Below are 20,971 nucleotides of genomic sequence, written 5' to 3'. Positions count from 1 at the left end.
TTTTTTGCTGGAGAGAAATAAAATTTAACATTCTCATTTTGCAGACCTGAAGAAGACTCTCGCAGTCCTGCTGGATAACATCATGATGAGGCTGGGCAAGCTAGAGTCCAAGGTGGAGAACATCTACAATGGCACAGGGCCCAACCTGAGCAACGGCACCAGCACTATTACGCCCAGTGCTCCAAACTCAGAGAAAGTAAACGTGGCAGGTATGTGCGGCAGTCTTCTTTCGCTTTGGAATAGAGTGTTTGTGTGCATGCTGTGCCAAGGTGGGGGGCAGTCTAAAGGATTTATTTTGTATTTGGATTTGTAAATGTTATCAGTACAAGCTTAGAATCAGACACCTTCCTGGCTCCAGTGGTCATTGATCCTGTGCCACTTAGAAAGACTATAAATGTCTCTGTGCACTCATCCTTTTAGAAGTGTTTGATACATACACAGTACTGAGAAATGGGAATAAGCTGATTGTGGCTGTAGAAAAGTTCTTTAAAACTACTCTAGTCAATATCTTTCCTGCGGCATGCAGCTAGCTAAACTTTCCCAGTATTGCCACTGCACTTGATGGGTCCAGACCGCATCCTTGGACTTGATTCAAATAAGGCCTGTGTTCACGCTGCATGACCCTTTTATTAGTTTTCATTGATTTTCCTGCCAGCTTTCAGATGATGAATTCAGCCCAGCTGAGAGAATGAGGTGTTAGTTTTTCTGAGACCCCTCTGAGGGACTTGCTCTCAGTTGTTTGCGCAGCATTAAACAGTAGGAATGTGAAGCTGCACAGCGAAGCAGTATGTGCAGAATTGGATTAGACTGATTGAGATGTTCAAAGAAACACTGGCATTAGTGTAATTCTAATGAGAACTGCTGTGCTGTGCTGCCGCCATCATTTTGGAAGTGCTGATGAGGCCTTTGTGAATTTGTTATTTCACGTGACAAAGGACGGTAAGAATACGACAAAATTATGTAGAGTTGAATGAAAGTGTGAGTGTTTGTGATGAAAATACCTGTCAAGGATATAAACAGGCCACTCACTCTTATAGCAGTGAATTCAAAGAGATACAGTGTAGAACATTTGAAAGGCAACACCGAGTAAATTACATGACCAAAGTGTGTGAAATGAATGTATATTGTTTTCAGAGCTGCCCAAGGAAATTAAGTTCTAGTCATATATACGGGCAGGGCAGTTTCTATTAGAAAATTGAAGCCGTTGAAGTTTCCTCCAGGGAAGAGAACATAGATCACCTGCCCACAGATCTAAAAGAAAAGGCAGCGTCGCATTAAAAATCTTATGGCTGAGTAACTAAACAGATTAATTGTTTTTTATTTTGTTTAAAAACTGTTATTTCATCTTCTTTTTCTTTTTTTTGGCTTTAACTATATTCTATAACTATATATGTAACCACCCTGCACAGGCCTGTGGTGAGCCGCGGTAAACCTTGGATGCATCATTTTGAAACAAATGCAAATTAAAAAAAAGAAAATGTGATAATGAAAAAACAGTAATCAATATAGTAACGGTTCCAGACGGTGTCCGACTTTCAGAATTGCTCAGTAAAAAAAACAAATCCTCACTTTCTCTTCCTGTTTCTGTGATATTCAAAGCCTGCTTTGCAGTCATTCTAATGCCACATCCTTTCACCTACCTTGGTTTGTTTGCCTGGCACTAAAGCAATTTTCTGCTCTTCTTTAGCATCTTTGGAAGGTTGCCTTTGACTGTACCTCTATGAGTTCTCTGCTCTTTCACTAATAGAAACGTTTGTACAGTGAAATGACTCAAAATGATGTGTTCAAAAGCCAGAGTACTCTGGGCTTTAAAAAAAAAAAAGACAGGGATCGTTTTAAAAGAAGCTGTTATAATTGTTAGTGAAGCCGAAATGTTTGACTCATCGGTTGATTTAGTTGATAGTTGATATTCAGTCGATCAAGATTGTCAAGTTAGTGTTATGCATTGAATCGTCTGGACATCTTTCAGTTTCTTGACGACGTTTCACCTCTGATCAGAGAAGCTTCTTCAGTTCTGAAGCTTCTTGGATGAGATGTGAAAGATGTCCAGATGCTTTTCTTTCCAAGCTCCTTAGACCAGGAGTCATATTGTTTCTCATTCGGGAGCGGTTTTCAGTAAGCGTATTAAAACCATTGTGCATATTCTTTCTCATGTTCAAAATAACAACATTGTTTTTTTGTTGTTGTTTTTTTACTTGGGGTAACAATACTGCAGTCTGTTTGGGGTTGCATAAGGTTCTGATCTGCAGTTACTGTGTTACCTGTAGCTGATGGCAGTATTTACACCCCCCACCTGTACAGAAAATAAAGCCGTACTCTGCTGTGGGCACGGCTGGCAGCAAAATGAATTTTAGCCACCAAAAAGAAGGAATCAATATCTGTTTCAGTGGATTCTACATTTAGAACATTTTCACTGCTTCACCTGCTGTCAGACGGGCCTTTACGACGAGGAAGCAGAGCTGTTACGCTCCACCAGACTCCACTGACAAAATGAGGAAGTTCGCCTCATAAAAGATTTGAGCTGTCTGCTGCTGCTTTGATTGGTTATTTAGTGGTGTATTTGAATGTACTCGTCAAATCAACAGTGAAAGTATCGAGCAGCGCCAGATTTCTGTGAAATAATAAAAAAACCCAAAAAACTCAGCAGACTGTGGCGAAAGCCGCCACAGTCTGTGGCGAAAGCCGCCACGGTCTGTGTGCAATAGTTTCTGCAAATCAACAAACTTTGCACCTGTTGCCCCAGATTAAGATTACATAAATGTGTCCTGTCAAACTTTATTATATAAATTTATATCCATTGTTGAAAGAGCAGCACTGTCTTGCTCTGTGAAGTACAGATGGAGACGTAATACAACATCAAAGCATAACCATATCAACAATATTGTCCCATTCCATCTCCATTATGAAGATATATCTATGCATTAATATATGTAATTAAAAACAAACACACAAACAAAATGTAATATTATGACCCAGTCCTAAATTTGAGCATAAAACCTTGTCATTAATTACAGCTTAATTACATTTTTGCAAACCAAGGAATTAGCAGATTAATCAGTAGCTAATTGCAGCTGTAGTGAAGAAAAAGCTTACATGTAATTACATGGAAATGGAATAAAAAAAAAAAATAGATGTAATATTTGTAGAGGTTTATGGAAGGCTAGACTTCTTAGATGGAGCGGGTTTTGTGACATTAGGTGGCGGTTAATGAGCCCTGCCTTTGCAGGCAAGCGTGATAAAACATTGTCAGAGCACTCTTGGCTTGAACTGCCCTGTTCCACAGAAATCGTAGCTGGACCTGTGACTCATCTCAGTGAACTTGCAGTGGCCTGTTGGCCTAAAACAACCAGTGGCACCCTTCAGAGACATCTGGAGCCTGAATGTATGTCAAAGCTGACAAAGCTGCACCAATGTCTCTCTTGATAGTTGAACTAAAGGCCCCAGCACTCCAGAGCCTCCATTGGAGCATGTCCTCTGTCTTGGAGCAGGGGCAGTGCTGTTGCCAGCTCCACCGGCGCTCCTCCCTGACTGGAACGCAATTACAGAGATAAGAATCTGGACAGTGAGTGCAACACGCCTGCCTTTCAGGGAGGCTGCTATCAAGATGGAGCTGAGCAGCAGCTCTGGGACTGCGCCGTTTCCAATGGAAAGAGGGAACAGAAAAGAGGCGCATAGAGAGACTACAAACCAAAACTACTGGAGTGAGGAGTCTTTAACTCCTCACGCCTTTAAATCTCACATTGCTGAAATAAAAATGAACCAGGTCTTTAGCCACATAAGGCCATGAATGATTTGAATACAATGCTGGTAGTTCCCTGCCAACTGTTTAGACATTGTGAAGAGCTCCTTCTGTCTTGAGATTGCAGCTGCCTTGCGTTGTGTGTTGTACAAGCTTCATTAGAGGTTGAGGAATTACATTAACATGGTACAATTTTTCTTCAGCCAAAGACAACGGGCACAGATGTCTGTTATGGTGGCCTTTAGATTGCTTCTTAGCAGTAAGCAGATGGGGCCTGGTCAAACTGCATGTGATGCCATGTCTCACCACGCTGTTGCTAATGTAGCTAATCAACCTCTCTAACCATGTTTCATCCAAAGTTCTGCCCCTGGCATGGAGTCTATGTAATCTCTTTCTTCTCTCTCTCACACACACACACACACACACACACACACACACACACACACACACACACACCAGGCATAGAGATAGATGTAACGAACGGTCAGGTGGTGATTTGCAGCATCTAACTCTCCCACGACTCTCACTTGTTCCGTTTCATTCCCCCTGCGATGTATTTCTCTTCCCTTTGCGAGTGTTTAAGGTTATCAATGTCCCTTCCGTCTCAGCCACACCACTGGTGATGTTTGGCTGATTTGCAGCTCGCTGTCTCTCAGACGCCGCCGGCCAAACAGAGATGCTTGCATTCACCGCTCGCGGCATCTTTGCCGCTTTGTCTCTTTCAGCTATCGATCGGCTTGATTTTCTGTTTAATGTTCTCAGTGAAAGATGAGATCCAATCCTCAGTATCAACAAAGGAAAGAGACGAGGATAGTGCTTCTGCTGGGAGTTGCTGGTGGCTCTCTCACTGTGCCTTATTTTCTCTTTATTCATCTGCTCGATATTCCTCATTTTCCAAAGCCACTTGTGTGTCCAATGTACCTCACAACAGGACGTCACTATTATCAGTTTAATAATAAATACATTTTTCTACTTGGGTTTAGATTAGACTGGATAGCATCTTGTTTTTGAAGGCCTGGATTCTCGGTGTACAGATGAAAACTAATAAAATACACATGCAATTCAATTCATTGCTAATAAGTTGCAGAGAGATGCTATCCACTCCCACACACTAAAATCCTCCCACGAATCCTGACTTTCATCACCCTAAAATCTTTGAATGTTGCATAGCAGCATAAAATAAACGAGAATTTGAACCATTGCTTTTACAGCTGTTGGATCTGTGTTGTATTTCTCAGTGTTTTAGTTTCGCCCTTCAGTGTTTCTTACAGATTTACTTTCTAGTTGTGGTTGTGGCTGTCAGTACTCTGCTCTAAAGCCTTGGTATAGCAGCACATTAAGCAGTAAGGGTGGCTTTGCAAGTTAGTATCTTATGTCTTACAGTGTCTCACAGGTTAGAGTGGACATCGATAAATCTTATAACAGAAGTGCTGAAGACTAAACTTTAGCGTTTAAAAACCTAGCATCATCGTCAAAGTCAAGTGGCAGTATTCTGGCTCTTTAAGGCAAAACGAATCTTGACCGTCTGCAGTCAGTCCAGAATGCTGCGGCAAGGCTTTTAACAAAGACACGAAAAAGAGAGCACAGTAGACCAGTTTTATGCTCATTACACTGGCTTTCAGTACATTTTAGAATTAATTTTAAAATCTTAGTACTGACTTTTAAAGCTTTGAATCATGACGCTTCTCTCTATATTTCTGATCTTTTAGGACCTCACACTCCCTCTCGCAGCCTGAGATCATCTAATCAAAGGCTGTTGGTAGTTAGTTAAAACCAGAGGTGATAGATCTCTTAGAGCTATGGCCCCCAGGCTGTGGGAGTCTCTCCCTCCATCTTTACGTTGCCTGGATTGTATTTATTCTTTTAAACATCATTTTAAGACTCATTTATTTAGATTAGCTTTTAATTAGATTTGTTCTGTATGTTTGATTTTACTGTTTTATGTTTATCTGTTATATATTATTGTGAAACACTTTGTGGTTTTTATCCTGTCAAGAGTGCTATATAAATCAATAAAGTAAAGTAAGTAAGGGTGTTGGCGATGACCCGATGCATGTTAAGAGTTCAGCTTTGATGTGGCATTCTTGGCAGAAAGTCTCACTCTCCTCTACTTCCTCCACATCTTGTGCGTACCTGCCTGTTTTAGTTTGACGTGGACTGAGCCTCTCCAGGACTTTTCCCACTTGCACATGATTGCACGTCAAGCACAGCAAACTTCTTCCGCTGTGATTGTATTTGCCCCGTGTGCATACTTTCATTACCTTATAGTATCTATCGCAGCAAACTGTGTACTTAAGTCTGATTTTCAATGAATGGACATTCGAGTTTTGCCATACGATAGTCAAACTCATGCCATACTTTTGCAAGCATGCCTGGAGTCACTGTAGCTGTTGTGAAGCTACGGCAGCCACACAAAACTCACCAATCTGCTCTTTCTATCAGTTCATTCGATCATTAGCAGTTAACAGCTGCAAAATTAAAGCGCGTTGAAATCTGTGTCTCATGAATAAGATACTCCATGGATAACACATTTGACTCTATTAGATTAGATAAAAGGGAGTCATGATGGCCAGTTTTTTAAGTCCCCCGCCCCCCCCCCAAAAAAGTTCACAGTTATCAAACATCAACATACTAACCCATCTGAAGGCTCTTTACAGATACAGATATTTTTTTGTTGTTGTGAGGTCACATAGTGTAAATCCCCTCGTGTCGCTCCTTTCCCTCCACACTCTTATTTCTCTATTTCAGCCCTTTATCCCGCAGGCAGGCTTGTATGTACCCTTGAGGTCTTGACTGGGTTGAGTGGAAGGAACATCTGGGGATGATGCGCCATTGGCTGCGACACGTGCATCCAACTTTTTCTTCTTTGTTTTCGTCTCTCATCTTACGACTTCCCTCTTTTTCTTTTTTTTCTGCCCAGTGACTGTTTGCAGGGAATCTGCTAATTATGAAATCTGACAAACACTGAGAGTTTAACGGTGTTAGGTCCAAAACGCCATACCATATTTTTCTGCTTTTACCATTTCTAATTCTCGTCCCTCTTGTTTACCTTCAGTCTCTTCATGCTCCATGTTTTTTCTTTTCCCCTCTTTGTATGCTGCCCTCTCTCTTCCCCCCCTACATCCTCTTCCTCTGTGCCAGTTTTGCTGCTCTGCTGGTTCAAGCTGCTGCTCCGGCCCTATAGGAATATAATCGGCTTTGACTCCTTCCACCAAATATCAACCATTTCCCCAGGCATATTTTATATATTTTTTTTTATTTTTTTATTTTTTAATAGCCGGATAAACACACACACTCACTCCAGTTTTCATTCACTGCAGCTGCAGATTTTTCAGGATCCAGATGACAGAACAAGGCAGCAGGCGCACATGAACGCAGAGCTGATGCAATTCAGTCCTTTTTCACACAGAGACTGACGACTGCATTATCGCCCGTGCTTGTTCATATTCGGGTTGCATGTTTAGACACCCACCCACATACGAGAGGAAACCAAATTCTCTGCATATTTTCCTGCATCGTGCAACTGCCTTCCTCTAAAGCCGTATCTTGCATTGTAACACCGGTCGCAGAGAGTGCATGTGTCCAGCACTTGGTCAGAAACAATTCAAGGTTTCAGGCCTTGCAGAGGAAATGGAACATCTGCAATAAACTTGCTGCTATTTTTAGTCTAGTTTCTCAGGTCTGTTTAAAATCTGTCATCAAAACAGTGAATTCTTTGAAGACACAAGCCAGTCTTCACAGCCTTGCCCCTCTAACCACAATTGGTAGAAATCAGCAGTGGAACATTAGTCATAGCTCAGCAATGATGAGAGCTAATCACAGCTTTCTGGCAGCCCTGTGTCCTTGTGTCGCTTTTGGTGCAAAATCGGCATCGTCCTCTATTTTCGGAGGGAACAGCGAACCGATCAGATTGCTCGAGCACAAAAGAGGGACTGATTACAGACAGTTTCTGTTCTGTGCAACAGAGGAAGGGAGAGTAATATGAAACTTGGTGTGGGCTGGATGTTGGGGTTACGTGGGGAAATTTGGATTTGGTTTTTTAGCCTCCAGAACTTTGCAGTGGAACACTTGTGTGGACCAAAGGCAGAGAGACACATGTGTTTTGACCACTTCCAAACACGTGCCGCCTCGTATTGGGAAGCCCCTCTGGTGTGTGTGTGTTACCCTGCTGTGGTCCCTTCAGGTGGCAGCCTGGCCTAAAGAAATGGCTTTCAGTAGCTTTTGGGAGTTTCATTTAAGGGGTGCAGGTCAAGTTTTACAATATATACAAACACTGTAAACGCAAAAGCTGTCCGTAATCCTTCTATAATCCTAATGTTTACATTTTTTACATTTTGGAGTGATGTAATTATTACTTCAGTTGTGTATTTAGTGTGTGAATGTTGTGGTTTCCAAAGTTTGTGTTGCTGAGAGTGTAAATGTTTCGCCAACATAGCTAGGGCTCATGTAGCAGTTAATTGCCTACCTCTCTGTGTTATTCTGGGTTATTAATAAGTTTTTAATAAAACGTAATTTCCTGTATGAGACATTGAAAAATTGAGCAAACACTGAGCTCGTTACACATGAAGAAAAGCTTGTGTACAACAAATGTAGGTAAATCTCTACCTACATTTGTTTAGCTTTTTTACTTAAGCAAGCAATCTCAAGATAATATTAAGCTGCCTTGTCCTACCTATGCGTTGATTATCATTGTATTTTCTGTCCATTTTTCTTTGAGGCAGTGAGTTTGCACAGTTTATAAAAAATGCATCAAATTTTACAGTGTACTCAAAAGTTAGGCTTAAACTTTTCTGTTTCTGGCATTTTCTGCTTTAATAATTAATACAACATTTTGTTTAATAATGTGAATGAATGTGTATTTGGTATATCCTGTACCAGAGGTTTTATTTTTTTAATGTTTTTTATTGCATTTAGATTTAGAATTCACTGAACACTGGTGTAGTCTCCATAAACATACGCATCAACACATCTTTGTGCTTGTTGTCTTGGTAAATTTGACCATATTAAAAAAAACAAAAAAAAACTAACGACATTAGTATTATTATTTTGTACTGTTTCAGTCAGTGTTTATTTTTTCCTAAAGTTTACGTCTTTAATTTTAGTTTGTATTTCTTTTAACTAATTGTTTTCTCACAGTTTTGAGTTGATTATAATAATCTTGATATCTGCTCTCTTGCTGTGAGGCAATAGCAAGAAAAGGAAGTAAGACAAAACCGTTAGCATGTTCCTTATTTATAGAAAAAAAAAACCTTTCCAACAGGTAGATATAATTGAGTTGACTTATTAGACAATTATTAATTTAACTGTAATGGAAAGGGACAGGTGCTATTAAAATGTTTTTAAAGGGGAAGCTTTGAATGAATCAGTGTGGCATTGATAGAGGATTCGATTTCACAGGTTTAATGTTTTATGTCGCATGTCACTTCCTCATATATAAGGTCACACAGTTTCCTCTCTTCTGAGTGAGCTCTGTCTGGAGCTTTCAAATACAGATCTAAAAGTCACAGGGAAGTAAATGAAAACAGCAGAAAGGAACATTAACTGTATCACGTCTTAACGTGTCTGATTCCTAGAAACCCTTAAGGTCAGCCGGTGGCATCCGTAGCGTTAACTTGAACTTTAACTCTGCACTTGAACCCAAGTAGACAGCTTACAGCTGAGTTAAAAGTGAAGAGCAGAAGCACTGTTAACAGGCTGAACAGGCTAAGGAGGTGGTGGATAATCAGCTTTATGATAAGGTTTGTGTGAAGCCAGGCGAGCCAATGAGAGTCGAGCTAAGTTGAACTTGTTCGTAGCACTCCCTGATGACAGTCGCTGATCTCTCCACCTGCACAGCTGTCGAATCTCTTTGGTGACTGTGCTCGTCAGCCTTCCTCGTGTCTAATTGATGAGCTGTTGCTGAGATGTACCCTCGCTGATACCTCTGCTTCTTCTCGCAAAGTGCATCTAAAATTAGTGTTTCTAAGCAAATGGATCAGAGGACACGGCGACAGAGGATATGCTGCACTTCTCCCCTCTGTAATTTATTTTTTTCATTTTTATTTTTCAAGCTTTTATCTCAGTTGTCACCATAGTGACAGTTAACGCATCATGTGCTTTAAAATTGCTCATTGCTCCAGCGTCTTTGTTTAGCTAATTGTATTGTTGAGAGTTAGATTCTTACCATCTTGCACTTGCACAGCCCTTCTCTTTTGCATTCCAGTTAATTTGGTGACTTATTTGAGTCCCACTGACCAAATTATGCCATTAAAGCAGGGCCTTGGCACATGTCACGTTATCTGAGGGTTTTTAGTTAGGAACGCCTGAGAGGGAAATCATTGAGAGTGAGATGGATACAGAGAATAACAGAAACCACATATAACATAAACCAGATGTCTTCAATCCAGTTCTGGAGTTGTCAAATGTCAGATTACCTCATGGACTTGGACAAACACACATACACACTGGGACAGGGAATGGAAGAAAAACCCTCTGTGTGTGTTTGTGTGTAATATCACATATTGTTCAGAGATGATGCTATTTAAGGGCTCTCAGATGGCCAACACTGTGTGCTGGGAGCTGGCTAATGGTGACCTCAGTGCTGTGAGCTCTTGTGTATCTTATGCAAGTTGGAGTGATCTCATCTGTTTTCTTCCTCTGGTTCTCTGTATTTTTATTATTGTGAGAAAAAATCTAGATCGAATAAATCCTTTTTGGGATTCATTTTCACTACAAAGGGTACAAAAGTGTAACCTTTCTTTTGGCCTGACACACCCACCATTTCCTGCAAGGTTTAGCCAATCAGAAGAAAGCAGGCTTGGTTGGGAGGTATAGTCTTGTATGGGGGCGGAGTTAAAACTGCTGTCTATGAAATAAGGAATATTTTTGAACTGTGAATCATGCAAAGCAACTCTAGTAGAGTCTCTGTATAAAGAAAGGAGGTGAAAATGTACATAATATGCTCACGTTCAAGAAATTTTATTAACATTATACATAATTATGTTATGAATGACCAGAATACTTGATGACAGCTTTAACTGACTTTTTCTGGTTAACTCATGAACTATTTACATATCTAACATACCACTTTTATTTTAAAAGCAAAAGTAAAAATGATAGTATGTTTGTTTTTTAGTTTCTAGCAGTTCTACCATCAGCTCTCTGTTTGTATAGCCATCCCTCACAGGGTTGCTTGTTTCTGTTAGAAATAAGCCAGGTTGTTTCCTAGAAACAGCTTTGTGGGTTGTTCTTGGAATACTCTTTAAAGGAGTTTGTTGTTTTAAGCTCCATGCATGGTTTCCTCTTCCCTGCCTCTGTTTTGTGTACACTAGACTGAGGTGTGGTTTGCTGCTTGGCTTTTCACCTCAAATTGCCGCTTATAGACGTCAATCATGCTTCACATCATCTGATTCAGCATCAAGCTGCATGACAGCTAGGAACTGTGAGGCTTATTTCTACATGAGAATTTCTTTATTTCTTTTCTGGTCAGTAAAGGCCCTACTGATGCACCTTGACACCATGCTGGGCGGGGTTGTTTCGGCCATGCTTTTCCCAGCTTTAATTTGCAGCAGTAGATGATTTGTGCTGAAAATGATCGTGGTTCTCTGTGAAGCAGGTCATTTTGTCCGACCTAAACATCCCTGGCGTAGCAGAGGTGAATAACTAGGAAATTGCTCCTTTTGAGGCAGCACCACCTCTTCTACGTTTGATCATGAAAGGAACTATATTTAGGTCGTCTTTGGAAACTGCTTCTTCCACTTCATTACAGCTAGGAGAGAAGATTTGCCTGGTGGCGTTGGCGCTTGCTGACCAACTGGCTGAATGACAGGCTGCCTCTTTGGCTGTTTGCTTGGTTGGTCTGTTGGGTTGGTTGGCAGACTGACTGGGTGGATGGAATGACAGGAACTTGCACAGAGCGAGTTCCTGTCATTCCACCCATCCATCTTGTGTGCTGCACAAGATGGCCCCGTCACCAAATAGCAAATCACAAGTCACATTTGTTTAGCTTATTCAATACACACAGTCAGCAGACTGTGATTTACAAAAGAGCAGGGAACTCAAAGGAAATAAAGAAGAACGATGAAAAGAACAAGATACATTTCAAACATAGCCCAGATGTTTTCACACAAGTGTGATCCTCCCCATGGGTTTGAGAGCTACAGCTCTCTTATTTTTCATTTTTCTCTTATTTGCTTTCCTCATGTTTTGCTTTGCTTTCATAAGATGTCATTAAGTTGTAACTCTGGTATGTGAAATAGTAAGGGGAATTAGTTTATAGTGACTGCATATTTTAATAAAAGTTATTTTTTTAAAAATAGAAATTTAGCTTCATTGTAAGGGCAAGCGCATCGCTATAGGACATGATGTAATATTAGCATTTGTTCCAGCCTTGAGATTTAAGTACTTTAAAACCAGGACTGATATTTGGTGATTACAAAATCTGATATTCCGATGGGTCAGCCAATAATTTTTTCTTTATTGTGACAAATTGAACATAAACAGATTTCCACAAAGTGCATAAATTTTCTTTTATGGGCCATTATGCTAATTATGCAAATGCTGATATCAGCCGATAAATCAGTGGCTCTCCAGTCCTACGCTGTCATTATGAAGAAAGCTTGATTCTCATGGTGAGTTTAGGCCAAAAGCAAAATAAACATCCTACATGATTCAGTGCAGTCAAGGAGACTCTTACAGCAACTGGAAGAACTACTTTGTTCCAAAGTACATCTGATAACTTATCAGTAACGTAACGCACAGTGCTATAACCTTAACTCATAACACACAAGCCTCTTACTGGCATATATCTTATATCTCTATCTCTTTATGGCTGTGTTTCTATGCCCATCTAATGTTTAATAGTTCAGACAGGTCCGGCCTCCATTATTCGTTTATAGAAGGCCAAACCTTACTCTGGCTGTTTGTTGCTCAGCTCCTGCTGTTCTCAGAAACAAGAAGAGGTTTTGATTGTGTCCATCTTTTGTGAGATACTAGAGTGGCTCTCAGGCCTCCCACAGCTTCCCTCAGTTTTCTGCAGAGCAGTAACTTCACATGAATTGCCAAAAAAAATCTTGTGCATTGTGCTTCAAGATTACTGTAAGAAATAATGTGTTTGGTGTAATTAGTCGGCCCAAGACAAAGAACTGTTATTCCGACTGGTTTGCTGTTGTACCTCTGTAGGAATCGTGGTAATCATTTCCTTATCGGGGGTGGTAACGGAGTCCAAACAGTGAATCTGTTTGTGTGATAATCTCTCTGACTGCTGTTTTGGTGTCTCAGCCCCACTAACTTTCTCTAGGGGCGTCTATCTTTGGGTTCTGACACGTTCTTATGGAAAGCACCCAATTTCTGTCCCGCACTTCGGGTGTGTATGAAAGAAATGTCAAATCTTATCAGCAGAATGACATTTCATAAGATCAGAAGTTGTTTTGTGGTGTATTATCATTACCAACATTACTAATGTTGACATATCACAATCAGGTAGAGCTGGGCGATATAAGATTTTTTCATATCACGATATGTCTTTTTCATTTCAGGCGATAACGATATCTATCACGATATCAGCCAAATAACTATATTTGTAAGATTTAAATGTGCCGTTGCTCACAAGTAAAATGTGAAATAATCAGCAGCTTGTTTTGATTTAAATATTTATTTCCCATAAGTCAACAGGGTAGATGTACTTAAGGAACATGAGACTTTTTCAGATAAATAAAGGCAAATATTGCAAACTACACAAAAGGCAGCCGCTAAAGCATTTAAGTTTCAAAATAGAACAAACGAAACAGGCTAAATTGTCAATTCCACTTAGAAACAAAATATTAATTCTAAAAATAAATCTTAGTTTGTTTTACAGAAGAACAGACAAAACTGACTAACTTTTGTCAATATCAAATAAACTGAGAACTAAAAGGAAATTCTCAATCTCTCCTTGTATAGCTTAGCTTTTCAAACAGTTTTAACAGTTACTTTAGTCTGACAAAAGCCGAATGACGAATTAGCGCTTCCAGTCAGAGACTGAGGCTACGTCCACACGTACACGGGTATTTTTGAAAACGAAGATTTTCCGTTTTCATTTTAAAAAATAATCCCGTCCACACATAAAGGCAGAAATGAAGGAAAACGCTGCTATGAACATGCCAAAGCAGCAGGTGGCGCTAGATTCCTAACCGTGCAGAAATGTTGGCCAATCAGAAGTCTAGAAACCTCAGTGGGAAAAAGTAAACAAAGCTGGGGCATAGAAGCAGAACCGAGTCGTATGTGTGGAGGGACAGTAACTGTGTGTATATGTAAGCATTTAAACACTGCAGAGAGTAGAATTAACAGTATTGTAGAAATTCATTTCACCGAAACAATAACGTGGCGCACAGTGTGACGTCAAAAAATGCGCACACCTTTGACGCTGCGTTTTCTCCGTTTTTCTAGTCCACACGTAAATGCAAAAACGGAGTTTTCAAAAATCTTCGTTTTCAGTGACCAAAAATGCCGTTTACGTGTGGACGAAAGGTGCAAACGCATAGAAAAATCTGAGTTTTCAAAAATACCCGGGTACGTGTGGACGTAGCGCATGCACCAGTTTATTGTATTTCCAGACTTGCTTTTGGCACAATTTACAGTGCACGCTACTCTGTTTTTTGTCAGACTTGAAATAGCCGAAATACCTTCACACTACGGAACTTCTATGGCTCTTCCGTTCGACAATCTCTCCGGCATTGGAACCATCATCTGTTTTCTCTTCGGTAACCTTCGGTCATGCTCGGTTGATTTTTCTAGTCGGCACACTCATTTCCTCCATTACCCGGGCAGTACGGTGGCTGGCTGCTTCCCAAACAAATACACATGTGCGGCTTGGCACTTGTGCTGTACGTAACAAGTCACGTGACGTGACGCTGCGGCTGTGATTGGTTCGGCTCTGCGCTGCTTAATTTGGATTGGCTGCTCTTTTTTTTCTTTTTTCTTTTTTAAGAGGACAAGAGCGGCGAGGTCTATCGCGATAGTTAAATTTTTCTATCGAGAAAAAGTTATATCGCGATACATATCGTTATCGTTCTATCGCCCAGCTCTACAATCAGGTATTTCTTCTTTTAAGCTTCTTGAAGGCTGAGTGTCTGTTCTGGCAGTAAATCAAGGCTATCATTGGCTGATGATGAACTTCAACATCGATGGATGTTGAAAATGATATTTATTGTATGTGATTGTGTTGTGCTGTCCTAAACTGTGTGAGTGTTAAATCTGTTCCACTGCAAATGATTGCAGCTACTGCTACTGTACAGCATTGATCGTGTTGTTATTTTTGTGTGTGTGTAGATTACCCAAGTTAAAGTTTGACATTGATGAACCACAGTACTGAGGAGAAGGGACTTTGAGTCAAGTGACTCATCTGTGGCTTTTATTTCAAGTCAGGATTTGACAGGATAGTAAACTGGTTTGGATGCCAGAGTAATCTTGTCAGTTTTTACTTTCTATAGTTTTTCCCAGCACAACATTGCAAGAAAAGAAGCTAAAGGAAATCTGTCAATGAAAAAGGTTTATTCCATGACTGTTATGGTGAAAGTAAGACAAACATTTTGACATGAAAATATGTAGTTTCAATTTCACTTCTACCTGAGTATAGTTACTGTATATCGTTACCAGTTCAGTATTTGTCAGGGAGCGCTCTGGGTTATAATTATTATCTTTATTATAATTACTTTATACTTTATTTTAATACAGCATAACTAAGGGGGGGGACTTGAAGTTGACATCAAGCAAGGATGAGCCAATTGACCCACACTAGCATCTTGCTGTGTGTCGAGGTAAAATAGCATTATTTTACTATTTATACATTCATTACTGTGACATGTTTTTACCTATGAGCGCACTTGTTATCAAATGCCACAGTCTTATTGGTCAGATCTGCTTAAGCTGGGCACACACTGCGATTTTTTTTTTTTCTCAATCCTATATTCAGCTCCTGCTCAAACTATACGGTTGTTCAGTGATGACGCGACGAATCCTACTTCCGGGTCTAAAGTAGTCTGCGTTTAATATGGCTTTTGTGTTGTTAACATGCTTAATGTTATGTATTTTCTTCTATTTGATCTCAAAAAGCTCCTAAAACAGTCAGTGATCACTGTTGACCTCCCTTGGCTTTTATTACCGCTAATCATTTATTTAAGCTCAGTTTTTAAAACCTTACGATGTAACTACAGCACAGCCCATGCAGCAGTATATGAATGACTGACCTCGTATTGTGGATGGATTATCTCAGTTGTTCTCCTGGCTGAAGTGTGGTCCTTTTACAGCATCCTGCCATGCGATTACATTTGTTCCTGACCACCGAGAACACTCACGTTAACTTTTATCGAGTGGAAAAAAGTTAGCTTGTTTATATTATGCTAACATAGCTGTGTCGCTAGCGGTCACGTAGCACATCATTATATAGCAGCTAGCCCAACTTCAGTAACCCTACAAACGTCACTGCTGTTTAGTTTTCTGTCTTCATTTATGCTGGAAGTGATAACAGAGCTGTACGTTTTAATTTGTTTCCAAAACCCCGCAGTCAGGACATGCTATATTGTATTTAGATAGAAGCTAGCGAGCTAACTCCCTGCTAACTTCTAACTCCGTTAAATGTCATAAATTCCGTTTTCATGGATGCCTGGATGTTAAACTCAATTGTTACACCTGGTAGAGCAGAACGCTGATCATTTTATTAAAGATGAAAGACTTTAGACAGTTTTTCAACTCTCAGTAATGCCATAGTGATCGTTTGATATATGGACCTGCAGCGGCGTTTAGACCCAGACACTGCTAGTGACGTCAGACTGAACAACCGGATACGGTTGAATAGCAGGGGTTAGAAGTTCGTAGGTCACGATGCAGGGTCTCACACTATACAGCCCCATGCTCTGATGCAACCTGAGTGCTCACACTGTGCGTCCACAACATGAAGTGGTATGGATGCACAGTGCAAGAGACAGATTTTATAACACAAAATCTGTCTCTTGCTCTCCCTCTCTGTCTTACACACACACACACACACACACACACACACACCGAAAAGGCTTGCCAAAGTTCTACCAGATGGTCCTCCATCACTTGTGTCCAGATCAAACATTGCACTTCTGTGCTACTTTGTCTTTTTCATTTCCATCTTTGTGTTTGCACAAACAGGTTTGATTTTCTTGTGACCATACGATTGCTGATTGTTAACTTTTTTGAGATTTGACTTCTTTGCTGTATTTTAATAAATATTTTCCAGTATTGATATCAAGTTTAAAATTTCAGGATCATGACAACCCTGGTGTATACCTCTGCATCCAAACATATAGCAGCATGGCGGTGGATAGCTGCAACCAGTGTGTATATGTGGATGGTGAATTGGGACTGCAGTAAGAGAGGAAGTTTGCTTAAAGAGAGAAAATGGGGAATAATTAAAAACACACCACCTTTATAGCGACGCGCTCAGCTTTACTGCCAACAAGCGTTTTATTGGTTAATAGCTTACAGAAGATAAAACGCAAACCTGAAAAGAAGCTAATGGTATGTCATGCTGACTCGACCGGTTCAAATCAAATCTCGAAACCTCCTCTTTTGCATTCCTGGGTAATGACTAAGGCAACGAATGTAACGTTTCTGTAGATCTGCATCTAACTGTTGAGGTGTTCTTTGATATGATGACGCTCATTCCTCTGAAAACACACACTGAGCAACAGAAAGAGGTAGACAGAGAGAAAGTTATTGATAGCAGTTGTTTATTGCGGCAATTTGTCAGTGCAAATAAACTGAGCCTCTACTCCGCCTTCCCCCTTTCCACCCACAGAAGCCTGACCCACTGCTGGAGCTGCTGATTAGCTCCATGCATACGCCTCCATAACGGCACGCAGCCTCCTCTTAAAACACCACTCGCAAACTCATTACGTCAGCCTGGCATGCACCTCTGAGCTTTTTATCCATTTGCCTTCCATTATTTATATCCTGGCACTAAAGGTCAGGGCGGATGACGACTCTGAATGACGATATCAGAAAAGATGATTATAAGACTGGGAGCCGTGCGGGCCATGCACGTTAATCCTGCAGGGACATTCAAATCAGTGTGGAGGAGATCTCACAGGAGCTCTCTCCTCCAACTGCAGCTTCTGGTTTTTATTCTTCTACTGTTTGCATCACTGCAGCTTCAGCTGGTGCAGCTCTTGCCCTTGTGTGGTTTTTCGTTTTTATGGAGTTAAGACTACAGAGCCGAAGGTGATGCTATCGGATGACCATCATCCCTGACGGCAGGGTAATGGCCAGTCTCCATTTGCAAATTCAAAAGACATCCAGACATAAAGTGCTGAGAGTGTTCTGCACTGGGATGATTGTGTAATTTTATTTCATTTCACACTGCGCAATAGGTCTAATGCAATTCTTGTCACATTGTCTGATGACTCATGTCATGGGCATAAATACTTGTGCAAAACTTCCAGTTTAGTTAAAGTAAAAATCAACCCTTGTGATCTCTTGTTTTATTTGGAGCAGGAGCGAGTACAACTTCATGTTGTGGCAAATTCTTTTAACGCACAGCCTCAAAGCACTTTCAGGTATTTTTCTTATTCGCTGGTCTGTCTTAATCAATTTCAAATGAAACGATGTGATGAGTTCCTACTTTGAAATTACAGACACAAAGACGAAGCTCTCGAGTCGTCAAACAGATGCTGTTGTCTTCGATTTGCAGAAAATAACTTTAAAGTACCTTTGTGGGCCCTCCTTTCCAGTTTGATGTTTACATTGGACTCTACAAAGGTACCTTTGCATAGACCATGGTTCATAATAATCCTAGTTTGTTATCCTGGGCCTTGTTGCAGACACTCAGCTTGAAACAAGCTCACTTTCAGCCATCTTTCTTCTGATTGGCCACCTTTTGTACAGAAAAGGCTTGAACAGCTGGTTACTGGCTTGTTACCACAAGCTTCACTCACAAAGTCACACACATTCTGCAGTCCTGTCTTTGTAATCACCTTAAGACGGGGCAGCTCAAGGGTTCAGCATGTTGCCCAAGGATGCTTTGACATGTAGGCTGGAGGATTCAGTGTTGTATAAATAAAATTGCCATTGCCCCTGTGTCTTCTCCCTCGCCACACCGCCAGCAGGTCGTAGCAGATGTTTGCCCCTCCCCGAGCCTGGTCCTGCTGGATGTTTCTTTCTGCTAAAAGGGAGTTTTTCACACACCCACCTCATTTTGGGCAGGTTTAATGATTGTTAACTACTGTATGTGACAGCAAATAAGGAGAAGCACAAGAGGTGACATTTAACCAAAGCAAAGCCTTTTGAATTTAAACATTGTTTGTTATTGCTTCCTTATTATATGATGCTTGCTGTCCATGGAGCATCACATCTAAACAATTCCTACACTCTTTTGTATCTTTACTGCTTTCTTTCTTGTATCACTTAGCATCCGTTTAAAGTTGTATCGTCACAGTTACCATCGTGTTCTGCGGAATAGCAGTAGCAGAAATTGTTGCATTGCCAGTTATTACAGCCTAAGGATAAGAAGTAGTGGATAAACATCAACAAGATCAAAAATAAAAACAGATTCTGTATTCACGTGTTTGCATTTAAAATTCTTTGTGTGTTGTAAAGACATCTGATAGGTCATTCAGAATGTAGGCAGTCGCACACAATAGCCCTAATGGCCTACATAGTACATGTTTATTGTAAGTATTATAATGTAAACTAGTCAGCAATCAACAGAAGGGGAAATAAAGAAGGTGTTGACAGTGTGATTGGAGCTAGAAAGATAAATGTGTGACACGGTTGTGTGTGGGCCTTGTGTACTCCACACATGCTTCATTTCCCCTCACAATTCAGACCATCAGTGTGAACTGCAGATGTTAATATTTGCGTCTCTATTATATCCACTGTAATAGTGATGTATCCAGTAAAACAAAACAAAAAACCCCACGCAGACAGATAAAGAATTCTGGAGCTGACTGACTCGACCTTATTGATTTAGTTTCTCTCTCTTTCTCTTTATCCAGACCTCCTAAACGGAGCCCAGGAGAAGTGCGAGCTGCCGCCTTTGGATGGTTTCCCTCACTGCGAGGGCAAGCTCAAGGTGAAGCAAACATGCAAACACACATTAAAAACAGGCCTCTCCATCCCACTCTCTGAGCACAGCTTTGAAAAGGAGGTTTGAAACATGTGAAAGACGAGTTACTGAAAGGAGAACTGCCTGCAGAAATTCATAGCGAACAGAAAAGAAAACAAATGACAGTGTAATCTACAAAACATAACCAGCATCTGGCTTATAGCTTTTACATGGACAGTGGACAAAAAGAGTTGATGCAAGGGCGTTAATTAGTTTATTAAATTGCATTAATATTCAAAATATAAAAATAAAAGGTGTAATTTTAGGGCCAATAAAACTCTGAGCTACAGGTCTGAAGTTTGTTAGGTTGGACATTAATTAACATGCACACCATCATCACGCCTTATTTTCATCAGCACAAAAACTACGTAATCTTTATTAATGTTCCTGTAGTATTTTTTATTATTATTTAAAAGTAGCCTGTGGAGTATTCCTGTGAATACTCTGTGTTTCCTGCCAGATCATGGCCTTAAGAGGCACAGGTTACATTCTGCATACCTACCTGTGTGTTAATTTATGGGTGGCCCAGGTATTTGAGGTCAGTTAGTAATGATGCTGTTTTGATTGAAATGGTGATGCACTGAAGAACCATTTATGTAACCCACATGTCACACCGATCGCAACCGATTCCCTCAGCTTCTTTTCAGCACCACACAACATCAGTCATCTCATATATAATGAGCCTTGTAGTTTGTGCTCTACGTTTTTAATCTGTCATATGTTATAAACACGTTGCTGTTAACGAGGTAACGCTTCTGACTCGCTAACAAAAGGAGAGAAAACATACCTCAGAGCCTGTTTCTGTAAATTTGCCTGGATCACAAGATAGACTGGGATAACTGTTACTCAGGTCAACTCAGGTCTGGGAAACACTTTTGTTGCTCTGCATTTTTATTACAGGAAAAATCTGCAATGCAGCTTGAAGCTGGAAACACCCACACAGATTTAAAAGAGCACCACCGGCTCGTATTTCGAATAATTGTGAATGATTAATGAATGTTTTTTTAATAGTTGTTTGCATTAAATTACTCAGTGCATATATGTAGTCGTAATAAGATCTCTTATTACAAAAGTGCAGAGCCCCTAAAGTCCTGAAGGAGGATGCTTTTCATCTGGTGTGAACCTAATTATCTTGCCTGCACAGT

The 20,971-nt window shown here is 40.4% G+C and overlaps 1 protein-coding gene across 1 annotated transcript in view; it reads left to right on the top strand.

Moving 5' to 3' along the window:
• Nucleotides 1-20,971, top strand: part of mgat5 (alpha-1,6-mannosylglycoprotein 6-beta-N-acetylglucosaminyltransferase) — an 87,643-nt gene that overhangs the window by 7,901 nt on the left and 58,771 nt on the right. The window contains exons 2-3 of the mRNA XM_026157599.1: nucleotides 45-209; nucleotides 19,717-19,793. Of these exons, the coding sequence (XP_026013384.1) occupies nucleotides 45-209; nucleotides 19,717-19,793 (242 nt within the window). The remainder of the gene's footprint in view (nucleotides 1-44; nucleotides 210-19,716; nucleotides 19,794-20,971) is intronic.

The sequence above is a fragment of the Astatotilapia calliptera genome, chromosome 23 (genome assembly GCF_900246225.1).
Source record: "Astatotilapia calliptera chromosome 23, fAstCal1.2, whole genome shotgun sequence".
In the NCBI taxonomy this organism is placed as follows: domain Eukaryota; kingdom Metazoa; phylum Chordata; class Actinopteri; order Cichliformes; family Cichlidae; genus Astatotilapia; species Astatotilapia calliptera.
This window is presented reverse-complemented; position numbering and strand designations above follow the sequence as displayed.